The 15,630-nt window shown below is 41.0% G+C and overlaps 2 protein-coding genes across 6 annotated transcripts; one reads left to right on the top strand and one right to left on the bottom strand.

The window, feature by feature from the left end:
• The first annotated feature begins 33 nt into the window (after nucleotides 1-33).
• fsd2 (fibronectin type III and SPRY domain containing 2) lies at nucleotides 34-6,895 on the top strand. Of its 5 annotated transcripts, none has more exons than XM_005463185.4 (13): nucleotides 34-303; nucleotides 408-645; nucleotides 906-1,001; nucleotides 1,225-1,458; nucleotides 1,621-1,643; nucleotides 2,497-2,618; nucleotides 2,873-3,037; nucleotides 3,173-3,307; nucleotides 3,456-3,609; nucleotides 4,284-4,417; nucleotides 4,748-4,880; nucleotides 4,958-5,134; nucleotides 6,077-6,895. In XM_005463185.4, exons 2-13 carry the CDS (start codon nucleotides 463-465, stop codon nucleotides 6,324-6,326), a joined length of 1,806 nt encoding a protein of 601 aa, XP_005463242.1. In that variant the 5' UTR covers nucleotides 34-303; nucleotides 408-462; the 3' UTR covers nucleotides 6,327-6,895. The 5 variants fall into 5 exon arrangements, with proteins under 5 accessions (XP_005463242.1, XP_003458251.1, XP_005463244.1 ...); XM_003458203.5 differs by having other exon boundaries at nucleotides 34-340; nucleotides 440-645; XM_005463187.4 differs by having other exon boundaries at nucleotides 34-340; nucleotides 434-645.
• LOC102083186 (KH homology domain-containing protein 4) lies at nucleotides 6,485-15,153 on the bottom strand. The gene is made up of 14 exons (XM_019356750.2): nucleotides 14,953-15,153; nucleotides 13,749-14,013; nucleotides 13,532-13,651; nucleotides 13,327-13,403; nucleotides 13,008-13,060; nucleotides 12,676-12,881; nucleotides 11,924-12,132; nucleotides 11,246-11,306; nucleotides 10,923-10,980; nucleotides 10,463-10,698; nucleotides 10,082-10,186; nucleotides 8,356-8,441; nucleotides 8,154-8,272; nucleotides 6,485-7,640 (listed from the first exon to the last, which is right to left on the bottom strand). The coding sequence occupies exons 1-14, from the start codon at nucleotides 14,979-14,981 to the stop codon at nucleotides 7,510-7,512; spliced, it is 1,755 nt and encodes a 584-aa protein (XP_019212295.1). The 5' UTR covers nucleotides 14,982-15,153; the 3' UTR covers nucleotides 6,485-7,509.
• Between the last annotated feature and the right edge of the window lie 477 nt (nucleotides 15,154-15,630).

Here is a 15,630-nt window from a genome sequence, read left to right as displayed (position 1 = left end):
GTTTACGAGGAACCTTGAATGCACCATAAGTCTCTGGTACTGCCTTTAACTTTGACCTTTTAATCACATGTTCGGGGATTTCCAACTCCTGAAAATTAAAGCATTTTACTTTTAGTTGTTGTTCCTTTACAATGTCAGCAAATCTCAGACCTCTGCGGACTTTCAATCACGTTTAATGAATCTATTTCATGAATAACGAACTTCCGGCGTAGATGTTTGGCATGCCTGTGAAATGTGAGCAAACACAGTCCCATCTATTTCTGTCACTGCTGTCCTGCCGGATACTGCTGCTGGCCTGAAAAGGTTGTTTAAGAACCAAACAGCTCCCTTAATTTTCCAGGTAAATTTGTTATCAGCTGCTTGCTCACTATAACAGTTCTGCTTTGTTAAATTCTCCTCCGATGCAGTTTCAGAACATTAACGGGTACTTAAGCCTCAGTCCTCCCCTGAGTCCTTGTCATCATGGACTTGTATGAGATCAGAGGAGGCAGGCTGGGTGTGATTGCAGAGGAAGCCGAGCTCCAGGAGTTAAGCAGAGAGTCTACTGCTATGGAGACCTACAATGTAGGCTCAACTCCATCTCCCACTGGAGCAGAAGATGGAAGTGATGGTGAGGAGGATGCTTTTAAGGAGGGAGAAACTGAGGTGAGGACACTAACTAACTACCTCTATTCAGCCACAGTCGTCTCACTGCATTTAATCACTTCTCTGAGAGAACGCCAGTGTGAATGGTAGCACAATACAGAAGAGTAAAATGAATAGCCGAGTGAGGGGAACATCTGATTAAGATACACTCATAGTAAACAGCAACATAAACTCTTAACTGTTAGCCCTCATCGTAGTCTGTGTTGCAGGTTTGAATTAAATGCGGAAAGAGCTCAAGCTTGTGTTATGACTGCTTTCAGGGGGAGATCATCTTGATTCGCGATCAGCTGCAAGAGAAGGTTGCAGAGATGGAGAGCTTTGCTGGTCATCTGGAAGAGATCTTCCTTACAGTGGAGGTACTACTCAAACGTCCAGTCTGATCTCCTTTGTTTTGACATAATTTTACTGTTTTATTATAATATGAATATGCAGAGATGCTTTTTTTTCTTTTTTTACTCATAGACAGTAATAAAGTCATCACAAGCCAATTTTATTACATCAAATTCTTCATTTTTCTTTGTTCTTTCCTGTACAACAAATGTGTTACCCTCTAACTCTGTCATATTATTGCACGTACAGGAGAATTTTGGCCGTCAAGAGCAGCACTTGGAACAGCACTACAATGATGTGCTGCAGACGCTGTCTCAGCGACAGGATGAGAGCGCGGCAAGGTTGGAGGAGGAGAAGAAGAGTAAGCTGGAAGCCTTGTACGGTCAGCTGCTGGCCTGCGGTCGGGCACTCGATGCCTCCAAGGAGCTCATCGAGACAGCGCAGGAGGTCTACCGCAGCCAGGACAAGAGGCTTTTCTTGAAGGTGATAAATGATTCCACTGGATCATATTTGCAGATGGCCCCAAAAATAAATAAATAAATAAAACATGGCCAGCTAATGCAATTGTGGACATGAAGCATTGATTAGCATTTATTCATTCATTTATTTTGCTATTGAAGTGATTTCTTTGGATTTTATTGACAGACAGTTATGCCCACAATTAAAAGGTAAGCATGAGGCTGCACAGTGAGTCTGCACGGTGTGACACTGCAGGTGTGATATTAAGAGACCGAGCATCAATAACATGTGCGATTTGTCTTCCCTTTAGTTTCAAACTAATTTTATTTAACTCTATATATTTTAAAATCCCAGCTGAAGATCCACTTACTAAACTTAGCACAAAAAGTAAGGAAATTTGTATTTGGTCAACAATTCTTTTTTTTGTAAGGTTGCTTCCTGCCAATAAATCTTATACGTCGGAAAGCCTGTTTATTTCCCCTTAAATGTAGCCACATTTATTAGGGAAAATGCATTTGTGGGCTGAGCAGCAGAGTTGAGTATGTGGGTTGCGCCTTTGAAACACTTGCCAAATTTCCTCTGCCAATACCAGTCAGCTTATTCTGCCACTGACTCTTGTTTGGTGTAGTTTATTGCACTGGATGATTAAAGTCTGAAGAAACAATTTATTCATTTAACAAACAGGGCCCTGAGTAGCACGTGGAAGATCCACACACAGCCACAACAGCCTGGCACCTCCTCCTCATGCTGGTCACCAGCTTGGTCACACACTGCTGTGGGATGGCATCTCAATATGGTTGTGTTGGCTGACTTGCGACAAATGCTGTTAAACTGACAATATGTCTTATTTCTTCAGACTTCAATCATTCATGTTCATTCATGGGCACAACCCACAGACCCAAACTCCATCCACTGTACAAAACATGCTTGCATGCTTGATGAAAAGCACGTAAAGTATTTATTTTATGGTCAAACTTTGAACATTGTAAGTAATCATTAGCCTGATAACGCACTGCACGCTTTTTAAAATCAGGGCTTTTTTTTTGTTCTGTACCACACTAGAATCGAGGAGTTTGCCAAAGATGAGGTTGACCTCACGCTGTCTACAAGTCTTGAATTCAACACACCGCTCGCTGACCTGTCAGATGTCAAAACCATGATGGACTCGATCAACGTCGTTCCAGGTCTGAATCTACAAATCGCCTCCTCTGGTTCACTTTCCGCCACCTCCTCTGTCACTTGAAAAATACAAATCTAGGAACACGCCGTCTCTTGCGTCACTGAAAATGAGAATCCTAATAATAGGAAGCACACAGAGGTGTCAGTGTTGAGCTTCAACCAGAACAGAGCTGTCTTAACATTTAGATTTTTGTACTCTAAAAAGACTTCTTGATAACTGTGCTGAATTTACAGTGAATCTCTGTCAAACAACCCCCAGCTCCATCTGCCCCAGTAATCAATCCCCAGATGCCCAACTCTGCCACTCAGACATCCCTGCGTGTGTGCTGGAGCTTGTTCTCTGATGACACGGTGGAGTACTACGAGCTTTACTACAGGCCGGTGCTGGAGGACACACCAGCAGACAGTGCCTTCACACCGCAGGGTATAAACCAGAGATGCTGCCTGCAGATGTGCACTGCATGATAATGTCACCATCTGCTGCTCAACTTGTATCTACTGATCTTTCTGAAAATATTGTGATCTAAAGGTGTGCTCATTTTTTTGTTTTTTGTTTAAGTGAGCAAGGTAACGTTGAAGGAGACGCACTGCACTGTTGCAGATTTGCTGCCCAATGCTCAGTACGAGCTCTGGGTGACGGCTACCAATACCACAGGCATCAGCCCAGCCAGCGAGAAGGCCTTATACATGACGGGTAACAAATGTCACTCTCCAACTACGTGAGGGGTTCTTAAACTTGTGGCAGTTTAAAATAATAATTGTTCTGCCACTTTCCTTAGCTTTGCAATCTCTCCAGAGTGGCGTGTTGGTGGGAATAAAAGTCTAAATCCTCTCTCCCCTAGTGCCATCACCTCCAGTGATTAAGCAGAGGGAGTGCAGTAGCTGTCCAGAGGCTGCTCTGATCCGCTGGGAGTCAGGAAACACCAACCCCGTAGACTCCTACATGGTGGAGCTCAGGGAGATGGGTGCTGACGGCACAGAGAGCAACATTACTGAGTAAGAGGTGTTTAACGAGACCGATTCGGCAAGCTCAAAATTTAACCGTGCTCTCTCCTTGAAATCTGTCACTTTGAAAAGGCTGCGCCTAGAGTTAAAGTTAAAATAGCTCGGTAAAAATAGAAGCGCTTCGCTTGAAACGCAGAGCTTCAAAGACGCAGTACCCCGTGATATTAGGCTCCACTGGCTTTTTCCTTTGATAAGGCTTTTGCTTCAAACAAGCTGGTGCTAGTGCTTGCCTGGGAAGTTTTGTTTTTTGAGGTCCCATGGATATAGAGCTGCTGAATCAAGATGCACTCTGTCCTAGAAAATCTATTCTTAGCTTCAGCCCTTGCAGTGCTGTGCCCACATTTGGGGTCATTTTTTTTCCTTATCCAGTCGCTCTGGAGAACACTTTAAACATTTATCTGTGCCGTAAACTGTGTTTTTATTATAATAATATTTTTTTTTTTTTTTTTTTTTTGCAAAGTGGACTTAAACTGAAGAAAAATTTCAATTATTAGTATATATAAATGTAAGTTTAAGTTTAAGTTAAATTTCAAGGTGATCTTTCAGTGATTTGTGTTTTGGTAACCATACACATTAAAATACAGTTCACAAAGTGATCACTGTTCTGCATTTACTATATATTTAAAGGAAGACACATGACCCTCATGTCTCAATTACAACCCCAGGTCTATTGTAGCAGTGCCCACCTGTCAGTGTCTGATCCAGCTGCAGCCAGGACGACGTTACCTCATCTCTGTGAGAGCGGTCAACATCGGAGGGCCCAGTGACAGGAGTGAACCAATTACTATCACCACTACAGGTGAGAAACAACTGGGGTCAGCGTTTTCATTATGCTTTTGGCTCACTCATAGGCGGTATGGACCTTATCATTTAAAGCAGAACAGTTACGTCTGTTTGTAACTTTAAGCATCTACTTGGTGATCATCCCCATCGTGTTTGAGACTCCTTTCACTCAGAAAGAGCATATATGTATATCTATTGTTAACCTTGTATAAACAGAAGTTACACGATTAGACTAAATCAATCTGATGTCCTGTGTTTAAGCCGTAGCTTAAATAAATATACCTGCTTACTACATACATGGATTCAGGCACAGTCTTTGCAATCAAACATCCATTTTCCTGTGCAGGTACGTTTTTCTATCTCCTGGAGGACACTGCCCATCCTTGCCTGTCCATCTCTGAAGACGGCTTCACGGTCTTTTATGGAGATGAAGAACTTCCCATAAGTGCCATGGCCTTAGATGACAACACCTTTACCAGGTAACATTAATGAGAACCTTGACTTGTAAAGATGACTCTATACACTTGCAGATGTTTAAATGTAAGTGTCTTTACAGATGTGTAGCGGTCCTTGGGGATCTGATTCCAGTGCGAGGCAGGCATTACTGGGAGGTTGAGGTGGACGATGGGACAGAGTTTCGGATCGGAGTTGCCTATGAGGACACAGAGAGGAACTCGTACCTTGGGGCCAACAGTACCTCGTGGTGTATGAGACACATCCTGAGTCCATCCAGGTAGCAGTCAGTACCAGCCAGGGTTCGTTCATGGCTTCATCAGCTTCACTGCTGAACACCCTGTGATGTCCTCTCAGTACTCTTTATACACATTAGTACTCCTCCAAAATAACTGCATCCCAGGGATCCTATAGGTAAACTATGCCCGTGAATGACTGTTTAGCAAATACACAAAAGCACAACCCTGAACCGCAAAATACTCATATCTGATTGTTGTAACAAAGTCCCCATATGTTTCATCTTAATCATCTCAGATGAACAGCGTCTGAAGAAATCTGTTTAATTATACTGAAAGTTTTCAAAACCAGTGCTATAGTAGCCTTGGTTTTCTGCTCAGTCATTTTCTTTTAAATATACTTCTTCCCTGAAAAGAAACAGACATTTTCACAGGACTACACAGACCTAATAGATGCAGACTTTTCCACCAATCTGATAGCAGAATTAACATGCTGATTCTCTGAGGGCCTACTATTGCAGTTCTCAGAAACTGGGCCAAGACTTTATTTTTAGCATTCAGAAATTTTCCCTTTCCTAAGCAAAAAAAAAAAAAAAAAAAAGTGCATCTTTTCTGTGTGAAACTAAGCCCATTGAAGGGAGAAAAGCCCACAGCTGAATATCTGTTACTTTATAATAGTTTCTATGGCAACTCTTCTTGGAACAAAGCAGGACAGATGAATTATCACATTTAGCGAGTCATTCGCAGCAGCATATCACACGAGCCCTGAATATGGCTCCCATTGTGGGCATCTTCTTGTTGATTCTGCCTACACACAATTTAACAAGCACATTTTTCATTTTCTTTAAGCTGCAGCCATTTGAAATCCTGCTGTTGGCTCATTATTCAGCATCTGCTTTCCTAATGGCTGACAGAGCGGGAAAATCATCAACAGCATGAATAAAATAGCTTTTTGACACACTCAATAACGCTTCTCTTTTTGTTAGGCACAAATACGAGTTTCTGCACAACGGCTGGAGTCCTGACTTGAGGATCACCGTGAACCCCGTGCGGATTGGAGTGGCACTCGACTACGACAGAGGGACTCTGTCTTTCTTTAACGTAAATCTGGAACAACACCTGCACACCTTCCACTGTCACTTCCGAAATTACGTCCACCCCTGCTTTAGCCTGGACAACCCGGGAGCACTTACTGTGCACAACGGCATAGAAGCTCCTGAATACGCATTCATCTGATATCATTAATATCAACAAGAAATAAAAACCCAGGCAACAAGGACAAAACAATTATCGTCTTTAATACTTACCAAAGTGCTCGGTGACATTGAACAAAACCGATGTTTGTAACGCCAACCTCTATTAAAAACTGAACTTTCTCACTGAAGACAACACACTGCTTTCAAATGTTTTTATTATAGTATTCCATGGGAACAGGCATACACCATTTTCCAAGATAAGAAAAGGTTTCACTAGATACAATATTTAAACCACCTGTGACTGCAGCAGACTTGAGTGTTTAAGTCCAAAGGGAAAATAAGGAGCTGCTTTTTCTTTGCGCCTCCACCCCAAAAAAAATGCATTGGAGAAAGAAATGAAATAAAGGGGGAAAAAAATGTTTTAATTATAATACAGCTATATTCACATATGTAGAAGGAAAGTCCACCCAGAATACTTCCACACACTGTATAAAGTGGCTACTAATGATGTGTTTGAATTTGCAATCAGATCACTATTTCATAAAAAAATAAAATGAAAATAAAAAACCCACACATGTAGCCCAAAGAGGTGTGACATTTTAACATAAATCCACACTAACGCTGAAATAGTTCGCATCTAGACTTCTATATTTACATTTTCTACACAGGCAGCAAAAAGTTTGAATACGCTCATCCTCATCTTAACCAACGGGTTCACATGCCTGGTGTCAGGGGTTATATTTTAAAAAAAACCCCAAAACAAAACAAAAATCAAAAGGCATTCTGGAAAATTTATTTAAAAATACCACCCACCCACCCCCCCCCCCCCCCAAAAAAAACAAAACCCCTCTATTTCCACATGTGTCCTTTTTTTAAAGCATGTTACGACTGCTGTATAAAGACCGATGGGCTTTGAAGCTTGGCCACCTGATCTAAAAGGCGTGTCAATAGTAAAAGAGGTACACAAACTTTCAAAGAACTGTCTCCAAGATCCTTACAGAGCTGAAATTAAAAATGCATCTGTTCTGAAAAACCGAAGAATGAAAAGGACTCTCCTCCGCTTTGTGCAAAGGCTTTGTAGTAAATGTGGTGTAACATGCCAGAACAGTGTATGATACAAGGGTGGACTTTTCCTTGAATGCGGTTTGAGTTTGTGAAACTTGCTGATCTACTGAATGTGGTCTATGAATGTCCTGGACAGTGGGGATGGGACGGGGCAGAGGTTATGAGTTATCTGTCTTACTGCTGCGGCTCCTCTCCTCCTCTTCATCGGAGGAATCCCCTCCGTAGGGCACTAACCCTGATGTATCACTGAACACTTTAGGCTTCTTCTCGGACACCTCGTCTTGAACACCTGCAAGAGCACAATAAAGGAAAAAAAGAAAAATGGAGAGGGAGAGAGAGAGTGAGAGAGAGAGAGAGAGAGAGAGAGAGAGAGAGAGAGAGAAAAGTAGAAGAAAGGTGGGAGATATGAGCAAGAGAAAAGAGAAGGGGGGGAAGAGACAAAGCAGGAGAAGAAAACAAGAAGGAAACCCATTGAGGAGCCCCATATTAGCGGTGGTTTTTGAGTTCGTTTGATCCACAGCCAGGGGGAGGGAAGATATCAAATGAAACGGCAGCAGATCACACATCCATAACAGGCAGGTCCAGGGACACATGTTGAGAGAGAAAACAAGGGAAAGACAAAAAAACATATACAAGAAGAGAATGTTAGTGAGTTTCACCAGCGGAAGGTTTCACACAGGTCTCCACTCCTCCCCCATTGCTCCACGGGGGGGAGATGCCATTTCATGTAACAGACAACACCACAGAAGAAATATCTGAGTACTCAGGCTCTCAGAGTATTAGGAAATAAAGAACAGCATACCCAATGAAGCGGTGCTGCTGGGCAGACTCGCTGGATCATCCGTCACGGCATCTCTCGGCCTTTTGCGTGCAACAGCGGCGGGAGCCACGCAGGGAGGTGGCGGGGGAGGCATCAGAAACCTGAACAGAGAAAAATATGAATATCTAGGCTACACAAGACTCACGAAAAACATACAAAGGGAAATGATGATCTATGAGCAGACCTTTCTACTTCTTTCTCCTCGCCAACACTGGGTGCAGGAAGGGTGGACTCCTCATGAGCTGGACCCTCAGGAGAGATGGTGTAGGGCTAAAAAGACAAATACAGAACATTCAAGGCTTTTTAAAAACTTTTTAAAGAAAATGCTTGTCTCAAAAGAAAATTATTTTAGCATGTGAAAACCTTGGAAGACACTCAGAGCTTCCCATTTGTTTCAAGTTATTTTCATAGTCAGCTAAGGCTGCAACAAGATCCAGCAAGTTTGCTCACTTACAATGAAATGAACGATTGCTAATTTTTATGGTGGTTCCAATGTAATGGAGAGAAACCAGAAAAAAAAAAACCCAATTCACATTTTTCAAGTTATAGACTATCCCCTAACACCCAGATCCCACCGATAGGCTGCGTAGCACAGAGATTACAAATAATTTCTCCTGATCTCATTCAACTCATTTATGTGTATGAAGCAAACCCGTCCAGTTACTTCAATTTAAACCTGTCCACCATCATGAGCAAGACCAAACAACAGTGCAAACCTGGTGACAAACTACAAAGAAACATCTTACTGCTGTCAAGTTACACTTTGAGATCAAATACTCATTTCACTCATCTACATGCAAATCATTTCAGAACTTTTATGTAAAATGTTTTTTTCTGGATTTTTGGTTGATATTATGTAGTTAAAATGAATTCGTCAGATAAATCAAAGGCTGTTTCTTTCTAAGTGAGCCAGCTTACAAATTCAAGCAGGGGATCAAATAAATATTTCCCCCGCTGTATAATACAGATCTCTTGCATGCACTAAGGCATTAAAATCTTTAATATTCTTTTTAAAAATATTTGAATTTAAAAGGCAGATCTATAGTAGGGAGCAACTAGAGAGAAATCTGCTTACAAATTGCAACCCAAAGTGCTTTTAATAGGAGATGATAGGCACTACAGTTTCAATAAAGTTTGTTTTTGAACTGAACACTGGCTTAGATGAAAATCAGATCATGTTTTATCAAAGTTATGGCCAGATGCAATCCAACTAAAAAAACAAACAAAAACACCCCAAAACAAACCTGTTGTACTTTTCGCATCTTTACTGAACAGTAATCACTTAAAAACCTAATATTAGATTCCTAATTGGAACATGTTAGGACATATATTCACATACTTTTCCCAGCATGGGCTCTAAATGATCATGCACTTGCAGAGTAGAACTGCTGGTGTTTTATTAGCACAATTGTGATCACCTATTTTTCTGACACCATTGAAAATCCAAAAACATAAATAACCACGGCAGAAATCACAGACCCCCTCCCCGTATTAATTTTTTTTTTTTAATTAACACAGTGATGCAGACGAAACTTATGTCTGTGATCAAAAAACACTGTTTAGCTCAGTCTGATGGCCATTTGTATTACAGACAATAACTTTCAGCCTAAACACTTATGTAACTTGGTAAACAACTAACTCAGAAAACAGCAAAAGAGACGGTCAGTATTTATGCTGAACTAACTAACTGAAACTAGTATTTTCATACAATAATTTCATGAGCTATAATTATGTGTAATTCTGTCCAATTTTGGTTGTTTAGCAGTGATGCCTGAAGCTTCTCTGTTTAAAACCAGACGGACTAATCAGCTGCAATTCAGACAGGTTTATCGGTGAGTAATGGTCACGTTAAAATGGATTAGATGGAATTATCTATTAGTGATATGTACAGATGTTACTCTTCAGCTAACCTTTTCATCCTTAGCCCCCTCCTGGAATTGATGCTTGGGACTTCCTGAGTCAGGGGGGGTATTTAAAGATCCTTCAGGCTCCACTGTCTCACTGCTGCTTGGATCCTTGGGTAGGGCAAAACCAACACATACACATTGATGCTGCCACAGGACTTTAAGAGAACTAAAACTCCTCCTAAAGACCTCGACGACTTTCACGTCTTATTGCACTTCTAGTGTAAACTTGCAGTGAAACTGATTAATCTATTCAGTGGTTTTAGCTATATGATGTCACAGTTTTTGATGGCTCTTCCAACAAGCAATTAAAAATGTAGCACTCTAAATCAGCTGACTAACAAATGGGAACTTTAAGTAGTGGCAGCTTTAGACTTTTATAATTACCTGAACAAGATAGGGATGCGGTTTCCTAGGACACACCGGATACTGAACCATTGCCTGAGAAGATGGAGGGTTTGTCGACAAGTTAGAATGACTTGGGGGACCATTTGCCTTACTCCAATAACCAGTGGCTCCTGGATACGCTGAATAGCCGCCAGCATACCCATTTGCTGGGTAGTTATACCAGGACCCCTGGCTAGAGTAATTGCTATTAGGTGGAAATCCATGTACTGCGTATGCTGAAATGAAAGTATAGAACCCTGAGTTAATAGCACATATCACATGGATCAATAACAGGGTGTTTTGACAACTGTGACCTACTATTTCAAGCAATTGCTGAGCCACTAAAGACGTCACGGGAGGATTAATTACCACAAGGAGAACGAAGTTAGTCAGTACCTTACATTTGGTCACCCTGTTGGAATTTGCCTGTTTAGTTACAAGACTTAAGAAGAATACTCACACTGTGTCGAGCCTGTGGCTGTGTATATCGACACCATACGTGCATGCTCAGCTCTCACCTACAGAATAAAAGAAAAATTAAAATGATGTAATGAACCAGACAAAACTGCAGCTCTATCATCAGAAAGTTTTGTTGGTAGGTGCAGAGCACTCAAAACCTATCTCTGGAGATCAGGTGGTTCACACTACCACGTTCACTTTTGGAGGTGGGTATCAGTGAAAACTATACACTTTAGTAGCTTCACCTTCTTACACCTCCTGTAAGACTTTCATGCAATATAAATCACCTCTGACACGATTACAGTGATAACAGTGTGTACTTACAGTTTCCAGGAGACTCTCTGTGAGTTTCTTTGCCGATTCCAATCCAGCTGCATTTGGGTGGCTGTAACAAAGGACCATTGTTAAACAGGATGTAGCAGACTTAGTAAAGGACTAAAGCCACATATTATCATTACATAGACCGACTGTGAAGCCAACACTGTGCCATAACCTTTAAAACTTGTGCTTAATACGTGCTAGCTCAACTCACTGGCAAAGAAAAAACAAAAATAATCTGCTACACTGTTGGAACAGCAATATCGAAGGTAATTTACAGGATTTACGTCATTAAAACACAGTTTTTCCGCAGTTTCTACAGAAAGTTTTGTCTTTTCAAGAAGCAGAAATCTCCTTGGATGAGTTCTGTGCCATCTGGATGTCTCCCACATCAATGGTCTGTAGAAACACAACTCTGGCCTACACCTGAACCATTTAGCATATCGTTAGCTTCATAGCATAAGTGCCTAAGTCACTTTGACCAGAAAATGACTTAGGCACTTATGCTATGAAGCTAACGATATGCTGCAGATGCGCAGTGTTCATCAGGTTAGTAAAACTAGCAAAAGCCATGCAGCAAACGAGCACTCGTCTGCAAGCAAGGCTCTAACACTGAAACCACACAGCACATACTGAATGTGTGTATATGTCATTTAACGACTCTTCCCATTAGAATGAACATACCTGATGTAGACATAAAGAGGTTCAAAGGACTCTCGTTTCGATGCTTGTTCTATGTAGCCAGAACCTTTTCCTCTGAGGAAGACTCGAGCTCCCGTCTCTGTCTGGATGTGACTCAGGTACGAACCTGCTGGACCCTCAACCTTTTCTTTCACGTTGAATGAAGGCAACGCTTGGTCCAGACCCACAAAAATCTTTGTGTGCACAAAACTCTGAAGATAAATAAATAAATAAATAAATGGTTACCTTACTAATACCATGTACCTTCTGGCTGTTTAGTGAAATCCTGTTTAACATTAGGCAGAAGTGCTTTGTAAGCAGATGCAGTAATCCAAGGCTTTTCACTGTAGACCAGGGACGTTCTCTCTGCTCCTTAATTTTGGAGGCAGGTATCAGTGAAAGCAACATAGTCTCCACTTGCTTCACTTTCTTTACCTCCACTCCTAATAGCCTAGTCTGCATAATTAATTTTATATTTCATAACCCTAACTTTATCTTAGATTTTGAGTAATGTGGCAATGTTATACACCCAAATAAACAATCCTACTACTGAGTGTCCCTCAGTTTACTGTCTGATTATGGAATGTTTCTCACTAGGCACCGTTAGTCTTCAACCTTTAGTTACAATGTAGAGCTTATCTGTCTTTGTCCAATACTTAAGGAGACATAAGTAACTAAATTAAGGATCAAGTTACTGATATTTAGGGTGTGATGAGTTCATACAAAATTGACTTTATTTTTAATCATCTGCCTACCCCTAAATGAGGAGCTGCTGGTCGATGACCCTGGGCTGGCACTGAAGTGGTATTGGGCATCCGTGGCACAGTAGGAGGAACGACAGGTCGAGGCGGCTGAGGGTAGAGAGTGAGCGGGGGAATTACAGGCACCTGCTGTCCCCCCGAGGCTGCTGACGTCCTCATCACATCCTCAGAGATGATCTCCTTTATCCTGATTACAGCCTCTAATATTGCAAAGAAAAGTGACCGATATTTGAGCATCTGCCACATCAATTGTAACAAACTGTGACATTTGTGACATTAGATGATGTCAGCCTCAGCATATTAAGCAAATAAAATGTGCTACTTACTGTTGACTTGTTCTTGGGTCTTTCCCTGAACGTGCAAATACAAAGGTCTTTGTCTAAAGGAAAGAAAATTGGTCATGGACAACATTTTACACTCCTCTTTATCACTGCAAAACTCATTAATTCAGGTTTGTCTAAACTGTTTACTTTTATTAGATGATCTTCACTCTTCTGGTAAATACTTAATGTAGAGGTGTCTGTGAAGGTTCTCAGTCATCTCACTTAATGTAGAGATTTTCTCAAGACACAATATGCAATTGGGTGGGTGGGTGGGTGGGTTCTACTTTTGCAGAAACAAAGTATTAAGACTTGAAACACATACCCTCCTGCTATTTCCTTTTCAGCTTCTGTCATGTAATGGCCTTTTGTTGAAACGATGGCTCCACTAAACTGTCGGATCTGAAAAAGGTATAGGGAGATTTTAAAAAAAGAAAAAAATATATTTTAAGAGACAACTTGCTTTAAAAGTTCTTAAAGTGTGACAAAAAGTGTTAAATGCAACACTGCTGTGGTCACTTTCCACCAACCTCCTCCTGTGTTTTGCCTTTAGTAAGAAGGTCCCTGCAGTTGAGTGGTACATCATTTATGTCGACTTCAGTGACCACCATCTCTTCTGTAACAGCTGGCACAGGTACACTTGGAGGAGTCTAAAATATATGACATAACACAGAAAACTTAAGGTCCATTAGGAACCACAAAAACATACATTATACAGTTATTCACAGCAGCTCTTTAACTGCACACCTTTGCAAGTAACGGTGGAGGAGTCAACAGCTTTCCTTTTGCCATCAACATAGCATTTATTTTAGCAGCCATTGCTGCAGCCATTTCAACTCCTCCCTGAGGAGATTTTCCTCCCGTTTCTGGCGCCTGGGAAACTGTGCTGTTCGGTCCAGCAACGACTCCTGACAATGAGATAGGGTGGGCTGCATTTTCACTGCTCTTCTGCTGCTGTATGTCTACACTCTGTTTAGGCTGGGCTGGCTTATCCCAACGGCTGGTTAGGCACCTGAAAAAAAAGATATAAAAATGAAAATATAGAAATATAAAAGAAACAAATCCTATAACAATCCAAGTTTATTAAATTATTTATTGACAGTATTCCTACACGTAAACGGTTTCATCTTAATTTCTTCCTAAATGTTTTCCATAATGTCTTGGGAAATACTTTAGTTTTGACACGTGTTAAGCAAATAAAGTTATAATTATTATGTGCCTAAAATAAAAATAAACAAAAAACAACTCCGTGACATCAAATAAAAGGGGACTAGATATTTTTAACCTAAGGACAGCCTGAGAAATACTACATGAGCACCCATATTAGCACTGTCCAAATTAGTCGTTGGAATTTAAAGTATCGGCACAACATTTTGTCTGTGCTATAACGATCTGTTTAGATACACTAATACATTGTGTGATATCACAAGAAAATTGCCCAACACTTCACTGATGATTCCAAACATCAGTAAACGTGGTGAATAGCTGTTTACTTTAGCCAATCGTATTACGCGTTACTAGACATCTCTGTCATACCGGTGCATTTCAATGTTTTAACAATCTTTCGTGTGTAAAATCTGTGGATTCTGGTAACGCTAAGAGCTGTTAGCTATCATATTAGCAAATAAGACGGCGTTAGTCATTGCTAAGCTATCAGACGCCGAGGGCTAAGCTAGCTAGCTATCAAGTTACGATACTGTTTCACGAGTTTTGTACGAAATATAATTTTGGTGTACAGTGACCACATAAACTCAGAGTAATCCATGTATGTTGTTGGATTTTTTAGCGTCAAATAACACCCTGCAATCTAACTTTTACTAACAGGCCAGGGTAGTGCTGGCAGCTAGCAGATTAAGCTAACAAACACTAGCTTACTGTTCGGTGAACTCTGCAGTGTGGCGTTAGCTTGTGTAACGACTACTCAGTGCTAACAAACTAAACAGACACTCACGGTGTTTGCCCCGTCATTCCTGAAGACATAGCACAACTCCACTAAATGGGTAGTAAATTTATACTAGTTTTCGGATACAGTACAAAAGCTACACGGCGTTAGCCATCGGTCTGCTTTCTCTCCTGCTCCGGCGATTTCTTCTGACGACTTGTCGCAAAGTCTGACTTGGCGGAAGCGCAGCTGTCCTCATGTTCTGGAAGAGTCTCTCTCACTTTCAGTACGCTTCATAACAAACGAAGGCTCACCTGGTTTACGTAGTGTTATGCTAGTAGTGATCTTAGATTTTTCAGCCTATTGATTTAAAATAACAAAGTAAAAGAAAAAAAAAAACATTAAAAAGTTTAATTAATTTCCTCCCCCTAGTAGCTTAAACCGACGACAGCTCAACCACAAAGCGCTTATTTTCCCATTTGTGTGCAATCTCAAGTCGAAAGCATCAAATACAACTTGTCTTTTTGTACAGTTCTGCATTTGCTCGCATTGCGTACCTTATTGTGTCTACACGTGGGACATTATGAAAATTTAGTGCCATATTTCTGCTCCCAATATTACCATGCACAAACTGTCCTGTCATTGTTGTGTGCATGCTTGTACCTGCTGCTCCATGTTTATTGGCTGTATATAGTAACCAGCAAAATACATCCGTCAGACAGGCTAAATATGGGTCAGTTTTGTTAA

Source organism: Oreochromis niloticus, linkage group LG1 (assembly GCF_001858045.2).
Source record: "Oreochromis niloticus isolate F11D_XX linkage group LG1, O_niloticus_UMD_NMBU, whole genome shotgun sequence".
In the NCBI taxonomy this organism is placed as follows: domain Eukaryota; kingdom Metazoa; phylum Chordata; class Actinopteri; order Cichliformes; family Cichlidae; genus Oreochromis; species Oreochromis niloticus.
This window is presented reverse-complemented; position numbering and strand designations above follow the sequence as displayed.